The sequence below is a fragment of the Hemitrygon akajei genome, chromosome 23 (genome assembly GCF_048418815.1).
Source record: "Hemitrygon akajei chromosome 23, sHemAka1.3, whole genome shotgun sequence".
NCBI lineage: Eukaryota > Metazoa > Chordata > Chondrichthyes > Myliobatiformes > Dasyatidae > Hemitrygon > Hemitrygon akajei.
Genome location: NC_133146.1, coordinates 16,244,456 through 16,271,384, shown reverse-complemented (window position 1 = coordinate 16,271,384; position 26,929 = coordinate 16,244,456). Strand labels below are relative to the sequence as shown.

The following is a 26,929-nucleotide window of genomic DNA, read 5'->3' as shown; positions in this document are numbered from 1 at the left end:
GGGCCATGGTGTGTTAGACTGGGGGATCTAAAATCCGTGGCCTCTATTCCATTGTTCCATTTAGTCACAGTAACCTTCTCGTTTCTTTCACAGGCGTGGCCACATACACCGATAAACTCTTCAAGTTCCGAAACGGGAGGTGGGAAGACCTGCTGAGCGATGACATCAATGTCCGCCGACAGGTGGCCAATCACTTCGCTGGGCGATCAGTGGCGTGTGTGGATCGAAAGGTAAAAGGGTCAGCGTAGTCTTGTGTCAGATTCCAGTTTGCAGTTTGCCCTCATGCGCAGGTGTGCTGAGGAGCAGAGAAACAGTGAATGGATTTATCCAACCTTAGGCAGTTAGCGTAACCTATTATAGCACCGGCAACTCCAGTTCAATTCCCACCACTGTCTGTAAGGAGTTCTTATGTTCTCCCCATGATTGTGTGGGTTTTTTTCTGGGTGCTCTGGTTACCTCTGACATTCCAAAGGTGTACTCTATGTATGGGTTAGAGTAAGTAAGTTGTGGGCATGCTATGCTGCATCAGAAGCATGGCACCACTTGCAGGCTGCCCTCAAACTGTGTTGGTCGTTGATGCAAAGGATGCACTGCGCTGTACGTTTCGACGTACGTGTGACAAATAAAGAGTCAGCCCTGCACTTACATAGCACCATTAATGAAGTAATACTTCACAAGATGCTTGCAAAGAAAATGACACCAGTCCAAGAGGGAGATATTACCCAAGATGACCAAATGAATTTTAAGGCATTAAAGGAGAAAGGCGAGGGCGAGAGACATAGATAGATGATGCCAATTAAAACTGATCTCATCTGCCTGCATTGGCTTATATCCCTCAATTCCATAAGACATAGAAACAGAATGAGGCCATTCAGCCGAATGAGTCTGCTTCACCGTCTCTGATTTATTTTCCCTCCCTTCTCCCCGTAACCTTTGACATCCTTGCTGCTCAAGAAATGATCAGTCTCTGCTTTAAATACACCCAATGACATGGCCTAGACAGCCATCCATGGCAATGTATTGCACAGATTTACTACCTTCTGACTAAAGAAGTTCTGTCTCTTCTCTTTTCTGAAGGGAAATCCTTCAATTTTGAGACTATGCCCTCTGGTCCTAGATTCCCCCACTATATCCTCTCCCCATTCACTCTATCCAGGTTTTTCAATATTTGATAGGTTTCAGTTTAATCTCCCTTCATTCTTCCAGACTCCAGAGAGTACAAGCCTAGAGCCATCAAACACTCGTCATGCATTAACCCTTTCATTCTCAGGATCATTCCCTGCCTTTTCATCTGCCTGTCTAAATGTCTTTTAAATGTTGCCGACATCCTGTAGCTGCTTCTATCATCACACTGGCCGTGCTTTGGAATTCTGGAAGATGATAACCCATGCATCCATTATCTCCATAGCTGCTGGCTTCAGAACCCAAGGTGGTTCTCTGGCCCTGGAGAATTGTAACTTGGTATACCAATTATTCTCAGACAGTAGCTTTTCACTGATTTTAATTTCTTTGAGCTCCTCGTTCACTCTAGACCCACTCATCTTAATATTGCAGGTTTCCCGGACTTCCTCCACATCAACAAACACAATGACTTGTTTGTTGTAATTAATTCCACCTCGGGTTAAGTGCAAAAGAAAAACCATGTGAGGACTTCCACACTCCATCTTCTTGTTCTGGCTTCTACCACCTTTCTTTCCAGTCCTGATTGTGGATCTCCGTAGATGCTGCGTGGCCTGCTGAGTTCCTCCAGCATTGTGTGTGTGTTGCTCTGGATTTCCAGCATCGGCAGAATCTCTTGTGTTTCTGAAACTGAATCTTCAAGGACATGATGAAGTTCAAGTTTAAATTCATTTTAATGTAATTTACCCAAACACATGTAAACCGCCAAACAAAACACCACTCCTCTGGACCAGCACATTACATATACACATAACAGTACCAGCATAGTACATGTAACTCAGACACATAACAGTACCAGCACAGTACATATACACATAACAGTACCAGCACAGTACATATACACATAACAGTACCAGCACAGTACATATACACATAACAGTACCAGCATAGTACATATACACATAACAGTACCAGCACAGTACATATACACATAACAGTACCAGTACAGTACATGTAACTCAGACACATAACAGTACCAGTATGGTACATGTAACTCAGACACATAACAGTACCAGCACAGTACATATACACATAACAGTACCAGCATAGTATATATACACATAACAGTACCAGTACAGTACATATACACATAACAGTACCAGCACAGTACATGTAACTCAGACACATAACAGTACCAGTATGGTACATGTAACACATAAAATAATATTTCCACAAATATATTAACAAATAATAACAGTCAAGGGAAGTACAGTACAGAAACAGACTATTTGGTCCATCTAATCTATGCCAAACCATTTAAATTGTCTCCTCCTATTGACCTGTACTGGGACCATAGCCCCCCATACCTCTACCATCCATGTAACTATACAAACTTCTCTTAAATGTTGAAATCAAGCTCACATGCTCCTCTTGTGCTGGCAGCTCACTCCACACTCTTACAACCCTCTGAGGGGGTTAATGGATGTTCTAGAGAGATGGTGAAGATGCCTGTTAGAACCTCAGTTAACTGGGCTATACAGTCCCTCAGCATCCGACCAGTTACATTACCAAGTCTGCAGCTTCACGTGGGTTGACCCTGGCTAGGGTCTTCCTCAGGTCAGTTGCAGCCAGACGGAGTGCCAGCTCGTTGGGGAGGGAGTGAGGGAGGCTTTCCTTGCCAGCACATCGTTCCATTGATCCAAATCGACCATAAAAGACATTTAGCCTATCAGGAAGAGAAGCATCACTGTTGTTGACGTGCAGGGTGGGCTTGTAGTCCATTCTGGTCTGAATGCCCAGTTTCATGCGCCTCTTGTCTCTCATGTCACAGAAGCGGCTGTATATTCCTTGTGAAAATCCTTCTAGTAAGATGGCAGTGCACTGGTACGCAGCAGTTTCTACAAGATCAACCTTTTAAGAGTACTTCTCACGACGGCAAAAGCCGCTGGACATTAACAACTTAAAGTACTATAGGTCTATCCCACCAGCAAGTTGCTCTTTGGTGGAGAAACAGAAGGAGCTGGACTTGGTGTGGACCGTGTGGCTCCCTTTGTCAGAGAGACGTCAGAGTCGGTGCACGAAGGTGGTGTGCAGTGTGTCAGCGAGTGATTGTCTTAGTCACTTTTCTTGTGGTTGCAAGACCCTGGTGAATATTGGTAATGTGGAATGCTGCAAGCGGGGTTCTCTGCTTTATTTACGGGACCGATGGCAAGGAAGTTGTGAGACCTCGGTCGTAGTGAGAACTAGGCCACAGGCTGGGGTGTCACCTGTCTTTAGCCACCCAGGAAAGAGGAGTCAGAGTCAGTGCCAGAGGCGAGGCGGTGTGGCGTGGCATCCATGCTAGCGGCGTTGGAAGACTAGCTGTATTGTGTTTAATTACAGACTGCTGCAACATTCATGGAGTCAGGAACTTGGACTGTTTTTTTTTGTGACTGTATTTTACTGCCATCTTGTATGTGCTATATGTGTACTTTGTGCTGGGTATGACTGTTGGTGTTATGTTTTGCATCTTGGCCCTGGAGTAATTCTGTTTCATCTGGTTGTCTTCATGAGTATTCGTGTGTGGTTGAATGATTATTAAATTTGAACTTGAGAATAATCCAGATTTGGCTTCTTGGTGGTGCGGTAAAGTGCACCTAGGAGCTGTCTTAACCCCTGATCTGAAAACAGCATCCTGATCTGTCAGCTGTACTGGGACCTCGGCTGTCAGACAGGGCTTCTGATTTGCCATCACTGAGAGGTTTTAATAATGCTGATGCCCTATATAGCCAGTTACAGATCCTGCATAGTCATCGATGTTAACGTGATGGTCGTAGGTAGACTGGGAGATAAAAAATTCATCTTTAGTCTGAGAGGTTCGTTCAAGAGTCTGATAAGGAGACGCAGGAGGAGAGAAATACAGTCTGTTAGCACAATTCACCAGCTCAAGCAGCAGCAGTGGGGGCAACATTTCAGATCGAGACTCCACATTGTAGAGTGCAGTCCTGGCATAATGCACATCAATGCCCTCGAATGGGGAAACCTTTAAACGTGGTGGATACAGCTCAGTCCATCGCGGGTGAAGACGTCCCCACCACTGGACACATCTACAAGGAGCACTCTTGCAGGAAAGCAGCATCCTTCAGGGACCCCCACCATCCAGGCCACACTCTCTTCCTGCTGCTGCCATCAGGAAGGAGGTACAGGAGCCTCAGGACTCATTCCTTCAGGTCCAGGAACAGTTATTACCCCTCAACCATCGGGCTCCTGAGCCAGTCACCACAACACGGATGAGAAAATCTGCAGAAGCTGGAAATCCAAGCAACGCACACAAAATACTAGAGGAATTCAGCAGGCCAGGCAGCCTCCATGGAAAAGAGTAAACAGTCGACGTTTCGGGCCGAGACCCTTCATTGAGACCAGAGTCTCTGCCCAAAACGTTGACTGTCTACTCCCCTCCGTAGATGCTGCCTGGCTTGCTGAGTTCCTCCAGCATTTTGTGTGTGTTACCACAACACTGAACTGACCCCACAACTCACTTTCAAGGACTCTATGACTCACGTTCTCAATACTTATTACTATTTATTTATTATTACTGTTATTTTTATTATTGTATATGCACAATCTGTTATCAAATTTGCATTGGTTGTTTGTCGATCTTTGTTTATGTGGAGTTTTTCATTGATTCTACTGTGTTTCTTGTATTTATTTGGGAATGCCTACAGGAATATGAATCTCAGGGTGACGTACATGTAGTTTAATAAGTTACTTTGGAGAAACCTTACTGAAGTAGCCTCTTGTAACAGAAATGTCAGTGTGGTATGACAAGGCATGATTGCTTAACATCTTCTCTCAACATTAATTTTTGCAATGGACAGTGGGATATTCCGCGCGTTAAGTGCTCCCATTGGATTTTGTAGCCCCTTTTAAAAGCTGTTAATGTGGTGATTAACATCGCACTTCAGACTGTTATTGTAATGACATAGAGTTTCATTATGATGCAAATTGATAATGCCCCTGTAATTAGTATTAATGAAAATATAAAGAGATACTCCTTATCGCATTGTTAATGCAGTGTGAATAAAGATGTATAATAGGAAATAGATCAGTGAATCAGTTAGAGAAGGGGCTTTCTGTCTGGAGTATTGCACACAGTCTGGATCTTCCCCTTTAAGGAGGGATATATTTGCATTGAAGTCAGTTCAGAGAAAATTAATTCACTGAAAGAAGGGCAGTTTTATAGAATTTAAAACATCAAACAGTACAACACAGGACAGGCCCTTCAGGCATTGAAGTCCGTGCCAAAGATGGTGCCAACTTAAATGAATCCCTTCGCCTGCCACAAACAAGAGAAAATCTGCAGAAGCTGGAAATCAGCTGGAGGAATTCAGCAGGCCAGGACAGCTGAGCTCCTCCAGGGGGAGGGTGTGTGTGTGTGTGTGTGTGTGTGTGTGTGTGTGTGTGTGTGTGTGTGTGTGTGTGTGTGTGTGTGTGTGTGTGTGTGTGTGTGTGTGTGTGTGTGTGTGTGTGTGTGTGTGTGTGTGTGTGTGTGTGTGTGTGTGTGTGTGTGTGTGTGTGTGTGTGTGTGTGTGTGTATCCCTTCTGCCTGCACAAGGCACCTAACCCTCCATTCCCTAAACACAAGAGATTCTGCAAATCCAGAGTAACGCACACAAAATGCCGGAAGTTTCAGTCCAAGACATCGTCTGTTTATTCCCCTCCATGACCTGCTGAGTTCCCCTGTTCCCTACATATTTATGTGTTTATCTAAAAGCCGCATAAAAGCCATTTTCAAATCTGCTTCTACCAGCACCTCTAGTAGCCCATTCCAGACACCCACCACACTCTGTAAAATAAACTTGCCCCTTCTGGAGATAGCAGGGTGGAGAGACGTCTCTAGCAAAGGGGGTGGAAGGCGCTCCTCCCCTCCGCTCGCCTGCAGGTCACCCTTGGGCAAGGCGTAGCACCTGTTTACCACCCCCCCCCCCCCCCCCACCAATCAGGGTCATGTGAAGTCATAGGAGCAGCTGATGCATATCACAAGTCCTGGTTGTATGACCGCTGAGACCAGGCAGACAACCTCTGAAGAGTATTGATGATGACTGGGGTCACCTATCTTGTAACGACACTGTCCTGAAGAAGGCACAAACACAATTCTACACCTCTGTAGAAAAATTTGCCAAGAACAGTCATGGTCATGGAAATACCATGATCACCCACAAGGCACATAATGAACAGATTTTCCATCTTGTCAGGGAGCATCTATGGAAATAAATAAACAATTGCCATTTCGGGGTCAGACCCTATGAAGGGACTCGGCCCAAAATGCCGACTGTTTACTCTTTTCCAGTGATGCAGCCTGGCCCGCCGGGTTCCCCCAACAACTGCAGGTTTTCTCCTGTTTGTTAAACGTCTCGCCTTAAATCCATCTCCTCCAGTATTTGACATTTCAACCCTGGGAAGAAGATTCTGGCTGTCCACTCTATATACACCTCTCTTAATTTTGTAAACTTCTATCAGATCTCCCCTCAGCCTCCAGCAACCCAGGGAAAATGGTCCAGTTGTCCAATCTCTCCTTCGAGCTCAGCTCATACCGTTTTAACCTAGTGAACCTCTTCTGTACCCTTTCCAAAGTCTCCATATCCTTCCTGGAATGCAGTGACCAGAACTCCAAGTGCAGCCTAACTAAACTTAAATATAGATGCTATATGGTTGGGATGAATTATAGAGTTTAAAAAAGCACAGAGATTTGGAGAGGAATTGAGAAGATAGCTGTGGAGAGGATGTTTTCCCCTTACGCAGAGAAATCTAGAACTGAGAGAATTGTTTTAGAACAGAGGTCTGCCCGCTGCCGATGGTGCTGAGGAAGGATTTCTTCTCTCAGAGACCGGTGAATCTTTGCAGTTCAAAGAATCCCAAACTAAATATTAAAGGTCAGCTTTATTCATTGAAACATCAAAACATGTATTGAAATGCATCAACTGCACCAGTCTGAAGAAGTGCTAACGGTAACACACACAGACTGCTGGAGGAACTCAGCAGGACATGGAAAAGAGTTGTTCTGGAATGAAAAGATTCATTCCAGAACAACTGAGATATCCTCTGCCTTCCTGTCCTCCACCATCAACGCTGCCCCTATCTGCATCTCTTCTATTTTGCACGCATCTGCCCTGACCCCCACCCTCCCACTGCCGCACCAGGGATAGGGTTCCTCTTGTCTTCACCTACCACCCCACAAGCCTCTGCATCCAACACATAATTCCCTGGAACTTCCATCATCTGCAACGGGATTCCACGACCAAACACAATTCTGCGCCCCCCCCCCCCACCCCGGCCCTCACTTTCCGCTTTCCACAGGGATCGGTCTCTACGCAACTCCCTTGCCTACTCGACCCTCCCCACTGATCTCCCTCCTCTTGGCAAGTGAAGCAAGTGCCAAATCTGCCCCCAACATCTCCTCCTCACTACCATTCAGGGCCCCAAATAGTCCTTCCAGGTGAGGCGATGGGGTCATCTACAGTTTCTGGTGCACCCGGTGTGACTTCCTGTGGATCGGTGAGATCTGGCGTGGATTGGGAGACTGCTTCGTCAAGCACCTTCGCTCTGTCCACCACAAGAAGTGAGACTTAGAGGTGGCCGCCCGTTGCAATTCCACTTCCCATTCCCATTCCAACATGTCAGTCCTGGGATGTCACGATGAAGTCACACTCAGTTTGGAGGAGCAACACCTTATATTCTGTCTGGGTAGTGTCCAACTTGATGGCATGAACATCGATTACTCGAACTTCTGGTAATTACCCATCTCATTCATCATTCCCCATTCCTGTTTCCCTCTCACACCTTCTTCCTACCCCTCCAGCTTTCCTCTCTTCCATGGCCGCCTGTCCTCTCTTATCAGATTTCCCCTTCTCCAGCCCTTTATCTCTTTCACCAACCAACTTTCCAGCTCTTTACTTCACCTCTCCCCCTCCCGGTTTCGCCTGTCACCTGCCACCTTGTACTTCTTCCTCCCCTCCTCTCACCTTCTTACCCTGCTCCTCCCCTTCCAAACCAGTCCTGCTGAAGGTATCATGGACTGTTTACTCTTTTCCTTAGATGCTACCTGACCTGCTGAGTTCCTCCAGCATTTTGTGTGTGTCGCTCTGGATTCCCAGCACCTGCAGATTTTCTCGTGCTCGAAGCCCACAAATGCTCCCATGTTTCTGGCACCAGCACAGCGTGCTCACAACTTACTAACTCTAACCTGTACGTCTTTGGAATGCGGGAGGAAATTGGAGCACCCGGAGGAAATCCATACAGAGGAAACCCACATGGTGATGAGGAGAACATGCAGACTTGTCACAGACAGCAGCGGGAACTGAACCGCTGTGAAGAGTTGGCTCTGTGAAGAGTTATGTTAACCACTGCGCTACCAGGCCACCCTACCTCCCCAACTTCTGACAGTAGTGAGGTAGTTGTGATTTTTGAATGGTGGCAGTAAATGTTTACACAGCAACAAGATACTGAGCAGGTTGCCAGTTGTTTGCGAGCGAGGTGTTGGACAAGGCGCTGGAGATAAAAGAGTAACGCAAGAGATTCTGCCAATGCTGGAGATCTTGAGCAACACACACAGAATGCTGGAGGTCAGCAGGTCAGGCAGCGTTTCGGGCCGAGACCCTTCACCGGGACCGGAAAGGAAAGGGGGCAGAAGCCTGGTGGGGGAGTGGAGATGGGGCATGAAGGAGGGTTCGGTGAAAGGTGTAAATGGCTGAAGAAGAAGGAATCTGATAGGAGAGGACAGTGGACCATGGAGGAAAGGAGAGGAGAAGGGAAACCAGAGGGACTGTGACGGCCAGGTGAGGAGAAGTGAGAGTGGAACCAGAACGGGAACGGATGAAGAGAGAAAGGGGGAGGGGAAAGAAATTACCGAAAGTTAGAGAAGTTGATGTTCATACCACCAGAAGTTTACTTCACTCTCCGTGCCACCCCACCCCTCACCCACTTCCCTCCTCACCTGGTCTCACCTGTCCCCTCCAGCCTGTACTAATGCCACAAAATAACAAATTTCACAACCAATGTCAGTGATGATAATTCTGATTCTGAACCAATTCACACTGAATAGGATCCCACATGGTGTAGTTTGATTATAACATGATGACTTGCTGTTGACAGGGGGAGAAGTATTAACTAGGACACTATGGAGAATTCTCCTACTCTTCCTAGACACAGGGGATCTCTCACACCAACCTGCTAGGTTCTTCACTTCAGGTTGCTACTGACAGTATAGCACTCCCCCTGAACACACACCGACAGCGGACAGTGTGCAGTTAATGAAGGGTCGGCACCTGAAATGTCGACAGTCCACTTCCTTCCACAGATGCTGTATAACCCTTTGAGTTCCTCCAGCACCTCAAGTGTTGCTTCAGATCCCAGTATCTGAATTCTCTCATGTCTCCACAATGTCTGACTACATTTTGAGTTCTGAATGTGTTCCCTGGCTTCAAGTGAAAATGAACTCTATGTTAGACACCAGAGGCGCTGAAGTTGCTTATACAGCTGACATTTTGGGCCAAGACCCTACATCAGGACTGAGTTAAATGTGCCCCATTAACCAGTATGACCGCAGGACCATAACAATGTTACTGGTCCAGTTGTCAGAGTTCAGGTTTATGTAATTGGTAAGTCGTTTATTATCGATATTTGTACTTGTTTGTGTCTTGATTTGCTGCTGCTGTTGCTGTTTGTGTTGTTCTGCTGAACAATGTGGGCATGCTGTGTTGGTGCCAGATTTGTTCTTTAGAGAAACAGTGTAGAATTGGCCCTTCCAGCCCACCGAATTGCACCTCCCAGCAACCCACTGATTTAACCCTAACCTCATCACGGGAAAATTTATAATGACCAATTAATCTATTATCCAGTACGTCGTTGGACTGCGGGAGGAAACGGGAAGAACGTCTAAAGTTTCTTACATAAGAACACTGGAATTGAACTCTGAACTCGATGCTCCAAGCGTTACGCTACCACGGTGCCCTTGTGTGTGGCGAATGTCCACAGCACATTCTTGTCGTATGTTTCGATGTGCACGTGATAAACAAATCTGAATCCAGACAGATCATTCAATACATATGTAAATTGAGGTGGTACAAAAAGGGTAACTGTAACAGAATGCAGAATATAGTTTTACATTTACAGAGAGAGTGCGGTACAGGTGCAGGTAGACCAGAAAATGCAAGGGCCACAACGAGATAAACTAGGAGATGAAGAGTTCATCTATCTGCGTATGAGAAAGTTTTCCAAGAGTCTGATAACAGTGGGATAGAAGCTGTCCTTGAGCCTGGTGGTACATGTTCTCAAGCTTCTGTATCTTCAGACTAACGGGAGGGGGGTGGGTGGGAGAAGGGAGAATGACTGGTGTGGGTAAAGTTTTTGATTATGTTGGCTGTTTTTCCAAGGCAGCAAGAAGTGTAGGCAGAGTCAAAGTCAAATTCAATCAATTATCCATGTACATATACGTGACTGTATATTATCATCAAATTAATTTTATTGCCAGCATTTATTGGAAACTAAAGAAATAGTATTGATCAAAAGCTATACATGGATAAAAACTGACAAACAGCCAATGTGCAAAATAAGACAAATTGTGCAAAAAAAAATAGTACTGAGAACGTGATTTGTAGAATCCTTGAAAGTGAGTCTGTAGGTTGTGGAATCAGTTCAGAGTTGTGGTGAGTGAAGTTATCCACACCAGTTCAGGAGCCTGATGGTTGTAGGTTAATAAATGTTGTTGAACCTAATGGTGTGGGACCTAAGACTCTGGTAGCTCCTTTCCAATGGTAGTAACTAGAAGAGAGCATGGCCTGGACTGCAGGGGCCCTTGATAATAGATGCTGCTTTTACATGGGACCAATCCTTGTAAATGTGCTCTATGGTGGGGAGGGTTTTGCCTGTGATAGACTGGGCTGCATCCACCACTTGCTCTAGACTTTTCCAATCCAGGCTACTGGTGTTTCATACAAGACCATGATGCAACCAGTCAATATACTCTCCACTCTGCATCTATAGAAGTTTGTAAAAGGATGAGGTGACATGCCGAATCTAAGCAAACTTTTTAGAAAGTGGAAGTGCTTTCTTTGTGATGGCGCTTACGTGTTGGTCATTGGAGGGGAGCTTTGCTGACTGACTGAGCTGTGTCCACAGCTCTTTGCAATTCCTTGCAGTTTCCGTACCAAGCTCAGAAGCAGCTGGATAGAGTACTTTCTCTGTAAAAGCAGGTAAAAAATCATCGGGGACATGACCACGGCACCACAGCCAATTAATTACTCATCCAGCTACAGGAGTTGTGGATCGTGTGACCTTAGACTGGGTTAAAAGCCACCACACCTGCTGGGGTTTTCACCTTTTAAAGGTTAGATAAATCTGGAATTAATGAGCAACAATGAAAATACTCCAACCTGACGGTGTGAACATCCTTCCAGGAATTCCTCCCCCCTCCCCGTCTCTTTTATCATTCCCTATTCTGGCTCCCCTCTTACCCCTTCTCCTCTCCATGCCCGCCTCACTCTGTTATATCCCCTCCTTCCCTTCCTCCCATGGTCCACTCTCCTCTTCTGTCACATTCCTTCTTCTTCAGCCCTTTGCCTTTTCTGCCTAACACTTCCCAACTTCTCACTTCATCTCCCCTCCCCCACTATCTACCTTCCTTCTCATCTGGTCTAATCCATCACCTTCCCGCGTGTACTCCTCTCCCCCTCCCTCCACCTTCATATTCTGGCTTCTTCCCCCTTTCTTTCCGGTCCTGACGAAGGGACTAGGCCCGAATCATCAACTCTTTATTGCTTTCCACTGGTGCCGCCTGACCTGCTGAGTTTCTCCAACACTTTGTGTGTAAAGCCCTGAATTTCCAGCTTCTGCAAAATCTCCATTGTTAATGAAACTACTGGATTGGGGTTAAAAATCCATCAGGGTAGGGAATCTGATGGCCTAGCCTGGTCTCGATTGTTCGTGGGTTGACTCTTAACTGCCCCCTCCCCCCCAGTACAGGGGCAATCAGGAACGGACAGTAAACGCTGGCATTATCTGTGATGTCCACACCCTGTGATCAGACAGCTTTGTAGGATGACAACTTGACAACTCTCACCTGATGAACAAAAATTAATCTCCCTTATTAATCCCACAAGAGAACTAAATGGGAAAGTTCAGAACAGAAAGACATAACTCACCGGCACCAGTCCGTCATCGAGGATATGCACTCCAAAGGATATCCTGGGAATAATCTTCCAATCTTCTGCAGAGATAAGGCAGCCAGCATCATTTATCAATGAAGCTGTCAGCATAAAAATGGAATTGATGCACAAGAGTGCTTGAAAAATGATCATAAATAACCATGATCTGGTAACAGATGGAGATGTGCCCATCTCTGCAATCACTCTCTATTCAGAATCAGGATCCTTCATACAAACTGCGGAAAGTTGCAGAGTCAGCCATCTCCATCATGGGCACTAGCCTCCCTAACATCGAGGACATCTTCAAAAGGCAATGCCTCGGAAAGGAGGTATCCATCATTAAGAACCCGCATCACTCAGAAAATACCACCTTCTCATTGCTATCGACAAAGAAGAGGTACAGGAGCCTAAAGACACACACTCTGTGTAAGAAACAGCTCCTTTCCCAGTGCCTTTAGATTTTTAAATGGACAATGAACCCATGTACCCTACCTCACTATTTTGTTTTCCTTTGCCTTTTTTTGCACTCTTTTTGCACTACTAATTTAATTTAATTGTTATTTAGATATTTAATTTATATATTTATTATTGTAAATGACCTTTTATTATGTGTTGCAATGAACTGTTTCTGTAAAACAATACATTTCGCAATTTATGCCAGTGATATTAAACCTGATTCTGATTTTACTAATCGGTTAATCTGTTGGTTAGGGATGTGGACCGAACGGCAGTGTGCCTTTGGTGTGAAGCTACAGCAGTTAACACTCTCATGTGTTGTCCGTGTGACTGAGAAGGAGACACATCAGTCTGGATCACATAATAATCCCAATGAGATCCAGAATTACGTTCTAATTCATTTACATGTACTTCGACACAGGCAGTGAAATGCATTAACAACCAACACAACCTAACAACGTGCTGACCCAAACCCTCATGATTTTATACAGTCCATCTCTGTAAATTCATCTCTACAAAGTCATCTCACAGTCTCCTATTTGTAATGCTTCGCAGTGCCAGGTGTAAGATGGGGGTTCAGTTCCTGCTGCGGTCTGTAAAAAGTTTGTTTGTTCTCCCCGTCACTGCGTGGGTCCCCTTGTGTGTTCTGGTTTCCTCCCACATTCCAAAGACATTCGCATTGGGGTTAGCACGATGTGTGCGTGCTATTTTGGCTCTAGCAGTATTGCAACATTTGCAGTCCTTCCAGTGCTTTCTTGACAAAATGGCGCATTCCACTGTATGTTTCGATGTACATCTGGCGGATTAACCTAACCTAATCTTTATGCTCTAAAGACTAAGGTCACATCCTAAATCATAAACATGAGAAAGTCTGTAGATGCTGGAAATCCAAAGCAACACACACAAAATACTGGAGAAACTCAGCAGGCCGGCAGCATCTGTGGAAATGAATAGACAGTCGATGTTTCGAGCCAGGACTCCTCTTCAGGACTGAGAAGGAAGGGCAAAAATGCCAGGATAAAAATTTTGGGGGGCAGAGAAGGAGGCTAGCTGAAAGATGATAGGTGAAGGCAGGTGAGTGGAAGTTGGAGACAAAGTTGATAAAATTGATGAGCTCAACATGGGTGCATGAAGCAGCACCAAAGCAGTCATCACTGTCAAGGGCTGGAGGAGAAGGAAGCTGATAGGAGAGGAGAGTAAACTATAGGAGAAAGGGAAGGAGGAGGGGATCCAGGGGGAAGTAATAGGCAGTTGAGAAGAGGAAAAAGGCCAGAGTAGGGAATGGAGGTGGGAGGGAGGAAATTTGTTTCCCAGAAGGAGAAATCAATATTCATGCCATCAGGTTGGAGGCTACCCAAATGAAATATAAGGTGTTGCTCCTTCACCCTGAGGCTAGCCTCCTCTTGGCATAAGAGGAAGCCTTGGACAACATGTCAGAACGGAAGTAAAATGTTTGGCCACCGGGAAGTCCCAATTGTGGCGGATGGTGCGGAGGTGCTCGCCAAAGCAGTCCCCTAATTTATGATGGGTCTCAGTCATGTGGAGGAGACCATACTGGGAGCACCGGACACAATGGACGACCCCAGCAGATTCACAGGTGAAGTGGAGGTGACAGAGGAGGTGTATAGGCAGGTGTAGCACACAGGCTGCTTGCAGGGGTAAGTGCCAGGGGGGAGGTCAGTGGGGAGGGATGAATGGACAAGGGAATCGTGGAGGGAAGGATCCCTGTGGAAAGCAGAGAATGGGGAGAAGGTAAAGATACGTTTCAAGGTAGGATCTCTTTGGTGATGGCGGAAGTTGTGGAGGATAATGCGTTGGCTGATGGGGTGGCAGGTAAGGATGAGAGGAACTCTCACTGTCAAGGAAGCAGGAAGATGGGGTGAGCGCGGATGTTCAGAAAATGGGGGAGATGCGGGGGAGGGCAGCATCAATAGTGGAGGTGAGGAAAACCCCACTCTTTAAAGAAAGAGGATAGCTCTGATGTCCTGGAACAGAAAGCCGTGTCTTAGGATCAGATGTGGTGGAGGCGAAGAAATTGAGAAAAGGGAATAGCATTTTCACAGGAGATAGGGTGGGAAGTAGTTTTGTCGAGATAACATGGGAATCGGTAGGTTTATAAAAAATGTCAGACGATAAGTTTGTCTCCAGAGCTGGGGACAGAGAGATCGAGAAAGAGGAGGGAGGTGTCAGAGATGGACCAGGTGAATTTAAGGGCAGGGTGGAGGTTGGAGACAAAGTTGATAAAATTGATGAGCTCAACATGGGTGCATGAAGCAGCACCAATGCAGTCATCACTGTAGCAGTGGAAGAGCTGCAAAGTATAAAGAGGGAAGGCTTTGAAAATGCGCTGTTCTACATAGCCAATTGAAGAGGTAGGCAGAGCTGGGGCCCATGTGAGTGTCCATGGCTGTCCCTCGAGCCTGCCTAATCACTCCCTATAACTCAGGCATACTTCTTGTAGTTCTTCTCTGCACTCTTTTCAGCTTAATGATGTCCTTCCTATAACAGGGTGATCAAAACTGTACATTATAGGAATTGCCTCACCAGTGTCTTGTACAACTCCAATATAATGTCCCAGCTCCTGTACCCCAGTGTCCATGCATTCCATTTATCCTATCGAGAAGCCCCCTACCACTCTGCTGCCCACTCACCCTCTGGTTTTTCTCTCTTCCTCTCTCAGGGCACCGGGAAATATTCTGTTTACGTGGCCAACTATGCCAGTGGCAACATCGGCCCTCATGCGCTGATAGAGATGGAGGAAGCCAGCAGTAACATCTCGATGGGGATCATCGCACTTTCCAACGTGGCAGCAGAGGCGGGGGTTAACAAGTATACAGGTAAAATGTCTCATGAAAGGGTTAACATTTTCTGATGAACAAAGTGAAAGTGAAAAAGCAGAGATGAAATAGGAAGGTGATGGTATCACCAAGTTGAGTTTATTGTCATTTGCACGAGTACAATGAGATACAGACACAATGAAAACAACAGATTCCAATCAATCAGGACCAACACATTTTCACCCAATTAAGCAGCTGCCCCTATTAGCCAAAGTTTCATGGAAATAGTTAAGTGTATAAAAAATATAAACTGCCATTTAACTGGGTAATAACTGATGTATTTAATTGAAATACTGAATTAATTAGAACCAATACCTCTGCAGTACTGTAAAACTCTGTGTTAGTTATCAATGGAAGAATTCATTAGCCGTGTTCTTTTGATTGAATGTAAATGAACAAAATCAGTGCAGGGACCTGGTGCCAATAATGGACTGTCTTCATGTAATGCTTTAGACAATTGCATCTTGCAAATCTTCAGTTTCATTGTAACATTTAAGATGATTGTTGATACCTTCAAGTTCCTCATCATACCTAACTGTTTCTTTTTCGCTCCCTGGTGTTTCTGGCATCTCCAAGCCTGAATGCTTGAAACAGCAGTGAGCAGAAGAGTTTGGAATTGTCTTCTATTTCTCACCAACTATCAGTGACAAAGATCACTGGCTTTCTGAACACAAACACAGGCACTGGTGCTACTTCAAATCTGATTGCTTTCAAGTGCTGGCCATTTTAGTTACTGAGGCAGATTTCAATGATCATTTTGGAAGTGGTGTACATCCCACTTCAGGCCAATGTCAAACAGGCTTTAGACAAACTGTAATGTGATCAACAGGCATGAGACACCACATCCCGATGCATTCCGTGTCATGCTGGGGGATTTTAACCAGGCCAGCTTGAAAAAATCTCTAAATAATTATTATCAACAAATCACTTGTAGTACCAGAGGAAACACACAACACCACTGTTACACCACTATTAACAATGCCTATCATGTTATTCCACACACTCACTTTGGGAAGTCTGATCACCTGGGTACTTCTACTCCCTGAGTACAGGCAGAGACTGAAGACTGCAGCACCAGCAGTGAGGATCAAGAAGGTTTGGACAAGGGAAGCACAGGTGTGCCTACAGGACTGCTTTGAATCAGTGGACTGGACTGTATTCAGGGATTCATCTTCGAGTCTGAATGAATATGCCACTGCTGTCACAGACTTCATTAAAGTTTGTGTGGATGAGTGTGTGCCTACGAGAACTTACTGTGCATTCCCAAATCAAAAACCATGGATGAAGGTAAGTAACTAGATCTGTGGCATTTAATTCTGGCGATCCAGGTTTGTACAAGACAACTGGGTATGACCTGCGAAGGGCTAATTCAAGAGCTAAGAATCAATTCAGAGCAAGGTTGCAGGCGACATCAGATGGACATCAACTCTGGCAGAGTTTGCAGGACATTACTTCCTACAAAGCAAAACTCAACATCATGAAAGGCAGCAATTCTTCACTATCAGATGAGCTCGATGCCCTTTATGCACGCTTTGAAAAGAATAAAACTACAGCTATGAGGAACCGTGCAGCACTGGGCAACCCAGTCATCTCTGTCTCTGAGGCTGACATCAGGCTGACTTTCAAGAGGGTGAAGCCTTGGACAAAGTAAAGCCCCGATGGACTACTTGGTAAGGCTCTGAAAACCCGTACCAACCAACTGGTGGGAGTATTCAAAGACAGTTTCAACCCCTCATTGTGCTGTCAGAAGTTCTCACCTGCTTCAAAAGGCCAACAATTATACAAGAAGAGTAGTGGGAGCTGCCTTAATGACTATCGTCCAGGAGCACTCCCATCTACGGTGATGAAGTGCTTTGAGAGGTTGGTCATGGATGGAATCAACTCCGGCCTCAGCAAGGACCTGTAACAACTGCAATTTGCCTATAGCCACAACTGGTCTATGGTGGACGTATTCTCAATGGCTTTCCACACAGCCTTGGATCACCTGGACAATACAAATACCTATGTCAGGATACTGTTGATTGATTACATCTCAATGTTTAACACCATCATTTCTACAGTTTTGTTTGTAATTTATTTTTTATTGAAGTTTATCATCATAAAACATTTCCATAAAATGTATTTCAGATATTGTACATATATATCACATAGTCATATTTGCTCCAAATCTCCACATAATATTTATCTGAGCTATACGCTTACAGAAAAGAGAGGAAAGAAAGAACAAGCAAAAGGAGAAAACTATGTACAAGTAGGGAGTGATCTTTTTTTTTACAACAGATTCATTGATTTGTGAGAATAATATCAGGCCTATGAGGCATTATGTAGTTAAACCATTTTTCCCAGTATGAATCAAATTGTTCCAGTTTATGATTAATAGATGCTGTTATCTCCTCCATTTTGTAAATGTCCATTGTAATTTCCATCCATGCATTTAAAGTTGGGCTTGCCTGTGATAACCATCTCCTGGTAAGAGTCTTTTTACCAGCCACCAGCAGTATATTCATTAAGTATTTATCTCTTTTCAACCATTCTTAAGGTATATATCCAAAATATATGGTCTTACTTTCTAAGGGTATTTCACATTTAAAGATGTCTTGTAGGGCATTGTGTATCCCACTCCAATAATCTTTGATAATGGGGCATTCCCAGAAAATATGATAATGGTATGCATTTTGATTTCCACAATTTCTCCGGCAAACAGGGAGTTACTATCATAATGGGATTTCTGAGAGGGTGTAATAAAATATCGTATTGAGTTTTTCCATCCGAACTCCCTCCATTTCTGTGAACTGGTACACTTCCAATGATACCTCCATATTATTGTCCATTCTTCCTCAGATATAATTATCCCTCCTTCCTTCTCCCATTTTGTTTTAATGTATGAAGTTGAATGTGTTTTAAGATTTGACAAACCCTTATACACGCTTGAAATGATTCTACGACCGTTATCTGAATAATACGCTTTTCTAAGTAGCTCTATCAAACATGTACTTGCCTTGATTACATTTTTAACTGTCCTATTAACATACTGTCGCATCTGTAAATACCGATAAAAGTCTTGTTTTTCTAATAAGTGTCTCTCTTTAAGCATTTCAAAACTGAACAGTGTTCCTTCTTTCATTATATTGCAAAGAACTGTTATTCCTTTAGCAGTCCAGTCCTTAAATCTGGCATCCAGTTTATTCGGCGTAAAATCCGAGTCATAGGCACACCATTTAAGAATTGCAATATCTCCCCCTAGTTTATATTCTTTTATAATAGTTTTCCATATTTTAAAAGTCCATTTCACTCATGGGTTATCAATAGTATTTATGTACCTTTATAGGTTGTTATCAGCCAAAATTGCTTGTATGGGGATGGGAAGTATCCCCTCCTCAAGGTTTTCCATTGAGCGTCATATGATGGGTTGCACCAACATATCACAGCTCTCAACTGTGCTACAAAATAATAATCTCTAAGAGAAGGTAGGCCCCATCCCCCCTTTTTCTTGGCTAATTGCAAAGTTTTGAGATGAACTCTAGGCCTTTTACTTTGCTATATATATCTTGAAAATATTTTGTTCCATTCATTGAATTGATTTTGGTTAATCTTTATTGGTAGTGTCTGAAAGAGATGTAATAGTCTGGGCAGTATATTCATTTTAATGGATTCAATCCTTGAACTGAGACTAAAAAAAGGAATTAGGTTCCATCTTGTTATATCTTCCTTAATTTTTTATATATAGGCTGATAATTGTGTTCTGAAAATTTTGCCAAATCTTTTGGCATAATGATGCCCAAATATTTGAAAGACTCTGTTTGCCATGCCCAGGGAGATCTACTTTCAATTTCTCTTGGTGGGCTGTAGTTATATGAAAGTAATTGGGTTTTATCTATGTTGATCTTGTATCCTGATAATTGACCATATTGTTCAAAGGATTGCATCAACTTAGGTAAAGAGCGTGTTGGTTGTCCTAGGTAGATCAAAATGTCATCCACGTAACAGGCCCATTTATGCTCTGTTCCTTTAATAGTAATTCCGCTGATATCTTCATTTTGTCTGATGTATTGAGCTAATGGTTCCAGAGATAATGCGAAGAGTAGTGGTGACCATGCACAACCCTGTCTCGTGCCCCTTTCTAGGGTAAAACTATTTGATAAATATCCATTGATTTTAATCCTAGCAGTAGGATTGTCATATAGTGTCTGTATAGTTTTAATAATTATGTCATGGAAACCAAATCTATGTAAAACTCTGTAAAGAAAATTCCAATTAACCGAATCAAATGCCTTTTCAGCGTCCACGCTTATCACTATTGCTTCGATTTTATCATTTCTACAGTCCTGATTGAAAAACTACAGAACCTGGGCCTCATTACCTCCCTCTGCACCAGATCCTCAATTTCCTGACCAGAAGCCCACAATTTGTGCAGATTGGAAATAACATCACCACCTCGCTAACAATCAACAATGGCACACCACGGGGTGTGTGCTTATCCCACTGCTCTACTCTCTCTACACCCACGACTGTGTGGCCAGGCACAGCTCAAATGCATCTATAAATCTGCTGGTGATACAACCATTATCGTCAGAATTTCAAATAGTGATGAGAACGTGTACAGGAGCAAGACATCCTAGCTAATCGAGTGGTGTCACAGCAACCACCTTGCACTCAACACCAGTAAGACAAAAGAGCTAATTGTGGACATCAGGAAGGGTAAGATGAGGGAACACGTACCAATCCTCACAGAGGGGTCAGAAGTGGAGAATGAGCAATATCAAGTTCCTGTGTGTCAATATCTCTGAGGACCTAACCTGGTCCCAATGTATTTATGCAAAAGCAATTCCTTGGATTGGTACATGGAATGGTGTGGTTGAGGGATATGGGCCAAACGCAGGAAATTGAGATTGAGATACAGTGGTTGGCATGGTTCGGTTTGGCTGGAGTGCCTATATTCATGCTGTATTGCTCTTTGACTCTATAACCCCAGTGGGGGGAAAAATCAAAGACACAAAGACAACTCCAAGAGGTGGTCCATTGTCTTCTGTTGCTGAGTGAAGGTTAGGTTGCTGGATGGTTCAAGAACTGTTTCTGAACCTGGTGGTGTGAGACTTCAGGATTCTGGACTTCTTGCTTGATGGTAGCAGTGAGAAGATGGTCTGGCCCAGATGGTGGGGACCTTTGATGATAAATACAGTATTCTTGAGTCAGCATCTTCTGTAGATGCCATCAATGTTGGGGAGGGCTGTGCTCCTGATCAAACCATAAGACAGAGGAGCAGAGCTAATCTTTTGAGGCTTTGACCTGAAATGTTGACAACTGAGGATAGTTGTCAGTGAGTATAGGAATAGAGTGAGGTGGAGGATAAATGCGTGGTTAAGGGTTTAGAGCAGGGGGCAGAGATTCAGATTTCTGGATCATTGGGACCTCTTTTGGGGCAGGCGTGACCTGTACAAAGAGGATGGGTTGCACTTGAATCTGAGAGGGACCAGTATCCTGGCAGGGAAGTTTGCTAAGGCTGTTGGGGAGAGTTTAAACTAGAATTGCTGGGGGGTGGGAACCAAACTGAAGAGACGGAGAAAAGGATGGTTGGCTCACAAATCGAGAAAGCTTGTAGACAGTATGAGAGGGAGGATAGGCAGGTGGTAGAGAAGGGATACGCTCAGACTGATGGTTTGAGATGTGTCTATTTTAATGCAAGAAGCATCATGAACAAAGCGGATGAGCCTAGAGTGTGGATCAGTACTTGGAGTTATGATGTTGTGACCATTACAGAGACTTGGATGGCTTGGATCAGAAATGGCTACTTCGAGTGCCAGGCTTTAGATGTTTCAGGAAGGACAGGGAGGGAGGCAAAAGAGGTGGGGGTGTGGCACTGTTGATCAGAGAGAGTGTCACGACTGCAGAAAAGGAGGAAGTCATGGAGGGATTGTCTACTGAGTCTCTGTGGGTGGAAGTTAGGAACAGGAAGGGGTCAATAAGTCTAATGGGAGTTTTTTATAGACCACCCAATAGTAACGGGGCATCGGCGAGCAGATAGAGAAACAGATTCTGGAAAGATGCAAATGTTCAGGGGATATCTGTGTGGGGTTCTGCATAGGTGCATTCCAATGAGACAGGGAAAGGATGGTATGGTACAGGAACCGTGGTGTACAAAGACTGTTGTAAATCTAGTCAAGAAGAAAAAAAAAGCTTACAAAAGGTTCAAAAAACTAGGTAATGACAGAGATCTAGAAAATTATAAGGCTAGCAGGAAGGAGCTTAAGAATGAAATTAGGAGAGCCAGAAGGGGCCATGAGAAGGCCTTAGTGAGTAGGAAAACTCATAGCCATTCTACAAGTATGCGAAGAGCAAGAGGATAAGATGTGAGGGAATAGGACCAATCAAGTGAGACAGTGGAAAAGTGTTTTTGGAACTGGAGGAGGTAGTGGAGGTACTTAATGAATACCTTGCTTCAGTATTCACTATGGGAAAGGGCCTTGGTGATTGTAGAGATGACTTAGAGCAGACTGAAAAGCTTGAGCATGTAGACATTAAGAAAGAGGATGTGCTGGAGCTTTTGGAAAGCATCAAGTTGGATAGGTCATTGGGACTGGATGAGATACACCCCAGGATACTGTGGGAGGGGAGGGAGGAGATTGCTGGGCCTCTGGCAATGATCTTTGCATCATCAATGGGGTTGGGAGAAGTTCTGGAGGATTGGAGAGCTGCGGATGTTGTTCCTTTATTCAAGAAAGGGAGTAGAGATAGCCCAGGAAATTATAGACCATTGAGTCTTATCTCTGTGGTTGGTAAGTTGATGGAGAAGATCCTGAGAGGCAGGATTTATGAACTTTTGGAGAGGCACAATATGATTAGGAATAGTCAGCATGGCTTTGTCAAAGGCAGGTCGTGCCTTACGAGCCTGATTGAATTTTTTGAGGTAGTGACTAAACACATTGATGAAGGAAGAGCAGTAGATGTAGTGTATATGGATTTCAGAAAGGCATTTGACAAGGTACCCCATGCAAGGCTTATTGAGAAACTAAGGAGGCATGAGGTCCAAGGGGACCTCGCTTTGTGGATCCAGAACTGGCTTGCCCACAGAAGGCAAAGAGTGGTTGTAGACAGGTCATATTCTGCATGGAGGTCAGTGACCAGTGGTGTACCTCAGAAATCTGTTCTGGGACCCCTTCTCTTTGTGATTTTTATAAATGACCTGGATGAGGAAATGGAGGGATTTAGTAAATTTGCTGATGACACAAAAGTTGGGGGTGTTATGGATAGTGTGGAGGGCTGTCAGAGGTTACAAAGGGACATTGATAGGATGCAAAACTGGACTGAGAAGTGACAGACTGAGATAAGTGTGGGGTGGTTCATTTAGGTAGGTCAAATACGATGGCAGAATATAATAGTAATGGTAAGATTCTTGGCAGTGTGGAGGATCAGAGGGATCTTGGGTCTGAGTCCATAGGACACTCAAAGCTGCTGCGCAGGTTGACTCTGTGGTTAAGAAGGCAGACGGTGTATTGGCCTTCATCAATCGTGGAATTGAATTCAAGAGCCAAGAGCTGTTACGGCTATATAGGACCATGGTCAGACCCCACTTGAAGTACTGTGCTCAGTTCTGGTCATCTCACTACAGGAAGGATATGGAAGCTATAGAAAGGGAGCAGAGGAGATTTACAAGAATGTTGCCTGGATTGGGGAGCATGCTTTTTGAGAATAGGTTGAGTGAACTTGGCCTTTTTTCCTCGGAGCGATGTAGGATGAGAGGTGACCTGATAGAGATGTATAAGATGATGAGAGGCATTGATCCTGTGGATAGTCAGAGGCTTTTTCCCAGGGCTGAAATGGCCAACATGAGAGGACACGGTTCTGAGGTTCTTGGAAGTACGTACAGAGAAGATGCCAAGGGTAAGTTTTTTACGCAAAGAGTGATGAGTGCGTGGACTGCCAGTGACTGTGGTGGAGGCTGATACCATAGGGTCTTTTAAGAGACTCCTGGATAGGTACATAGGATTTAGAAAAATAGAGGGCTATGGGTAACCCTAGGTAATTTCGAAAGTAAGTACATGTTCGGCACAGCATTGTGGGCTGAAGGGCCTGTACTGTGCTGTAGGGTTTCTATGTTTCTAACTCCTTCTGCCTTCACAGATGCTGCTCAGCCCACTGGGCTCCCCCAGCAGATTATTTGTTGCTTCAGATTCCAGTGCCTGCTGTCTCTTGTGACACCAGTAAATGGAGTTGCATAACTTGTTCCCAGTAGTTAGCAGCCATGCCCAGTATGCTGAAGCAGGTCGGGCAGTGTCTGTGGAGAGGCATGGATGGTTCACACTTTGCATTGAGGCTCTGCATAGACCGAAAGACAGGTCTCGACCTGAAAGATCAACTGTCTATTCTCTTCCACTAACACTGTTGAATTCCTCCAGCAGACTGTGTGCTGTATATTCCAGCATCTGCAGTTTCTTGTGTCTCTAACAGATCATTGAACAGAACAGTAGAGTACAGACCCTTCAGCCTGTGATGTTATGCCGAACCTTTAACTTACTCTAAGATCAAACTCTCACAGTCCACAGTACAGTTATTATCAAATTGTGTATGCAGTATACAACCCTGAGATTCGTCTTCCCACAGACAGCCACGAAACAAAGAAAAACGTCAACCCCCCCCCCCCCACGTGCAAAAAACTCACGCAAAAGGGAAAACAAAGAGTGAAAAATACAGAATATAAAACACAACAATGAAAGAGTCCAGGCATATTCAGTTCGGCTCAGTTCAGTCTCGCACTGTGCAGGCCAGCTACAGGCCACCCCAATCAAAAACTCCGAACATAGCAAAAGAAAGTGCGGCCAGGAACCAGAAACACACTGCAGCATGAACTGCAGAGTCCAATCCACAGACTACTTTGATTAAACCTTGCCTAATTCCCAGCACAATCCTCCGGCAGTGCCGAGGGAGAGGGAGAGAGAAACCATAAAAGGCAGCAGCGGGTCGCGGCAGCAAAGAAGACCTTTGACCAGCGACCACTCGGCATTTGAATTGATTAGTAAGAGCAAATTAAAGGAAGGCAGGGGCAAGCACAGCAGCCATCGTCCGAGTGGATACAGTCAGAGTGGTAATCTTGAGGTATAAGTTCTTCGAGGCTTCCGCGAAGAGAGGCTTCAGCCAGAGAAAGCAAAGGAAAGAAAAGCTCAGCACACACAAAATGCTGGAGGAACTCAGCAGGCCAGGCAGCATTTCTGGACAAGAGTAAACAGTTGACATTTCAGGCCGAGTCCCTTCATCAAGACCAGATTCTTGGCCTGAAACAATAACTGTACTCTTTTCCATAGATGCTGCCTGACCTACTAAGAACCTCCAGCATTTTGTGTGTTACTTGGAGTTCCAGCATCTGCCGATTTTCTCCTGTTTGCGAACAAAATGCTCATTTTTTTCCCCCTTCTCTTCTTTATATCTGCTCAGCTAGGAGAGTAGAGATATTCTTGTGGGATGTGGGAAGGCAGGGAGACCTCCAGTGTCCCTGATGACTACAACCGTGAGAAGTGCATCCAGCTGCAGCTTCTAACAGATGACGTTAAGGAGTTGGAGCTGGAAAAGGATGAACTCCGGATCATTCAGGAGGCTGAGTGGGTGATAGATTTGACATATAGAGAGGTAGTTACACCCAAGGTGCAGGACACAGGAAACTGGGTGGCAGTCAGGAAGGGGAAAGGGATTAAGGAGCCACTCAGAGTATCCATGTGGCCATCCTCCTCAACAACAGGTATATCACTTTGGATACTGTTGGGGGAAGGGGGGAGATGACTTAATAGAGCAAAGTCACAGTAGTCGGGTCTCTGGCACTGACTATGCCTCTGTGACTCAGAAGGGAAGGTGGGGGGGGGTGGAGAAGTGGCACACTGTGGTGATAGGGGATTCGTTATTTAGGGGAATGGACAAGAGGATCTGTGGGTGAGAACAAGATTCACAGATGGTAGATAGCTTCTAGGGTGCAAAGGTCTGGGATATCTCGGATCGAGTACTCAGTGTTCTTCAGTAGTAGGGTGAACAGCCAGAAGTCGTGGTCCATATAGGTACCAATGACATGGGTAGGATGAGTGACAAGGCTCTGCTTAGGGAGTTCAGAGAGTTGGGTGCTAAGTTAAAGGGCGGGACCTCCAGGGTTGTGATCTCAGGATTGCTAACCGTGCTACGTGCTAGTGAGGCCAATACTAGGAAGATTATACAGTTTAATACGTGGCTAAGCAGTCAGTGTAGGAGGGAGGGCATAGATCTTTGGATCATTGGTCTCTCTTCCAGGGAAGGTGGGACCTGTACAGAAGGGACAGTTTGCACCTGAACTGTAGGCTGTCTGATATCCTAGCGGGGAGGTTTGTTAATGCTGTACAGTGGGGTTTAAACTAGAATTTCAGGGGGATGGGAACCAGAGTGCCAGAACAGTTAGTGGAGAGGTTGTAGAGGCAGATGTTGGTAAGACCTCAGACAAAGTTAGGAATGAAAAGATTGAACATGGTGCGACTTGTGTCCTGAGCTGTGTATACTTCAATGCGAGAAGTATCGGAAGAAGGGCTGTTCATAGTGCTGAAGATGAGGTAGCTGGTTTACAAACAGAGGTGATGTGTATTCAGGAGAGGCTGTTGATAGGTTAAAATGACAGTCAACATGATGAGTTCCAATGTAAAAGGTGGAAAAGAATCGAAAGGGCTACATACAGGACTGAAGGTGTTATATTTGAATGTGTGTAGTTTACAGAATTCTGTAGATGAACTTTCAGCACAGTTGCGGATTGGCAGATATGTGCTGCAGGCATTACTGAATCATGGCTGAAAGATTATAGCTGGGAGCTTAATGTCCAAGGATACACATTGTATTGAAAGGACAGGCAGGAAGGCAGAGGGGGCAGCATTGCTCTGATGGTAAAAAAAATCATTAGAAAGAGGTGACATGGGGTCAGAAAGTGTTGAATCATTCTGGATAGAGCTAAGCAACTGCAAGGGTAAAAAGACCCTGATGGGAGTTGTATACAGACCTCAAACAGTAATAAGGATGTGGCCTCCAAATTACAACGGGAGATAGAAAATGCATGCTGGAAGGGCAGTGTTACAATAGTCATGGGGAACTTCAATATGCAGGGACATTGGGAAAATTAGACTGGTGCTGGATTACTGGAGGGGGAGCTTCTAGAGTGCCTACAAGGTTGCTTTTTAGAGCAGCTCATGGTTGAGACCATTGTTGTACGTGTTGCTTTGACCACAGCATCTGCAGTGTACTTTGTGTTCATGGTTGAGCCCACTAGGGGATCAACTGTTCTGGATTGGGTGCTGTGCAAAGGACCACAATTGATTAGAGAGCTTAAGGTAAAAGATAATATGA

The 26,929-nt window shown here is 44.7% G+C and overlaps 1 protein-coding gene across 1 annotated transcript in view; it reads left to right on the top strand.

The window, feature by feature from the left end:
• The window catches only part of crtac1b (cartilage acidic protein 1b), a 292,080-nt gene that overhangs the window by 97,728 nt on the left and 167,423 nt on the right, over positions 1 to 26,929 (top strand). Inside the window, 2 exon segments of the mRNA XM_073027043.1 lie at positions 94 to 230; positions 15,436 to 15,592. Coding sequence (XP_072883144.1) covers positions 94 to 230; positions 15,436 to 15,592 — 294 coding nt within the window.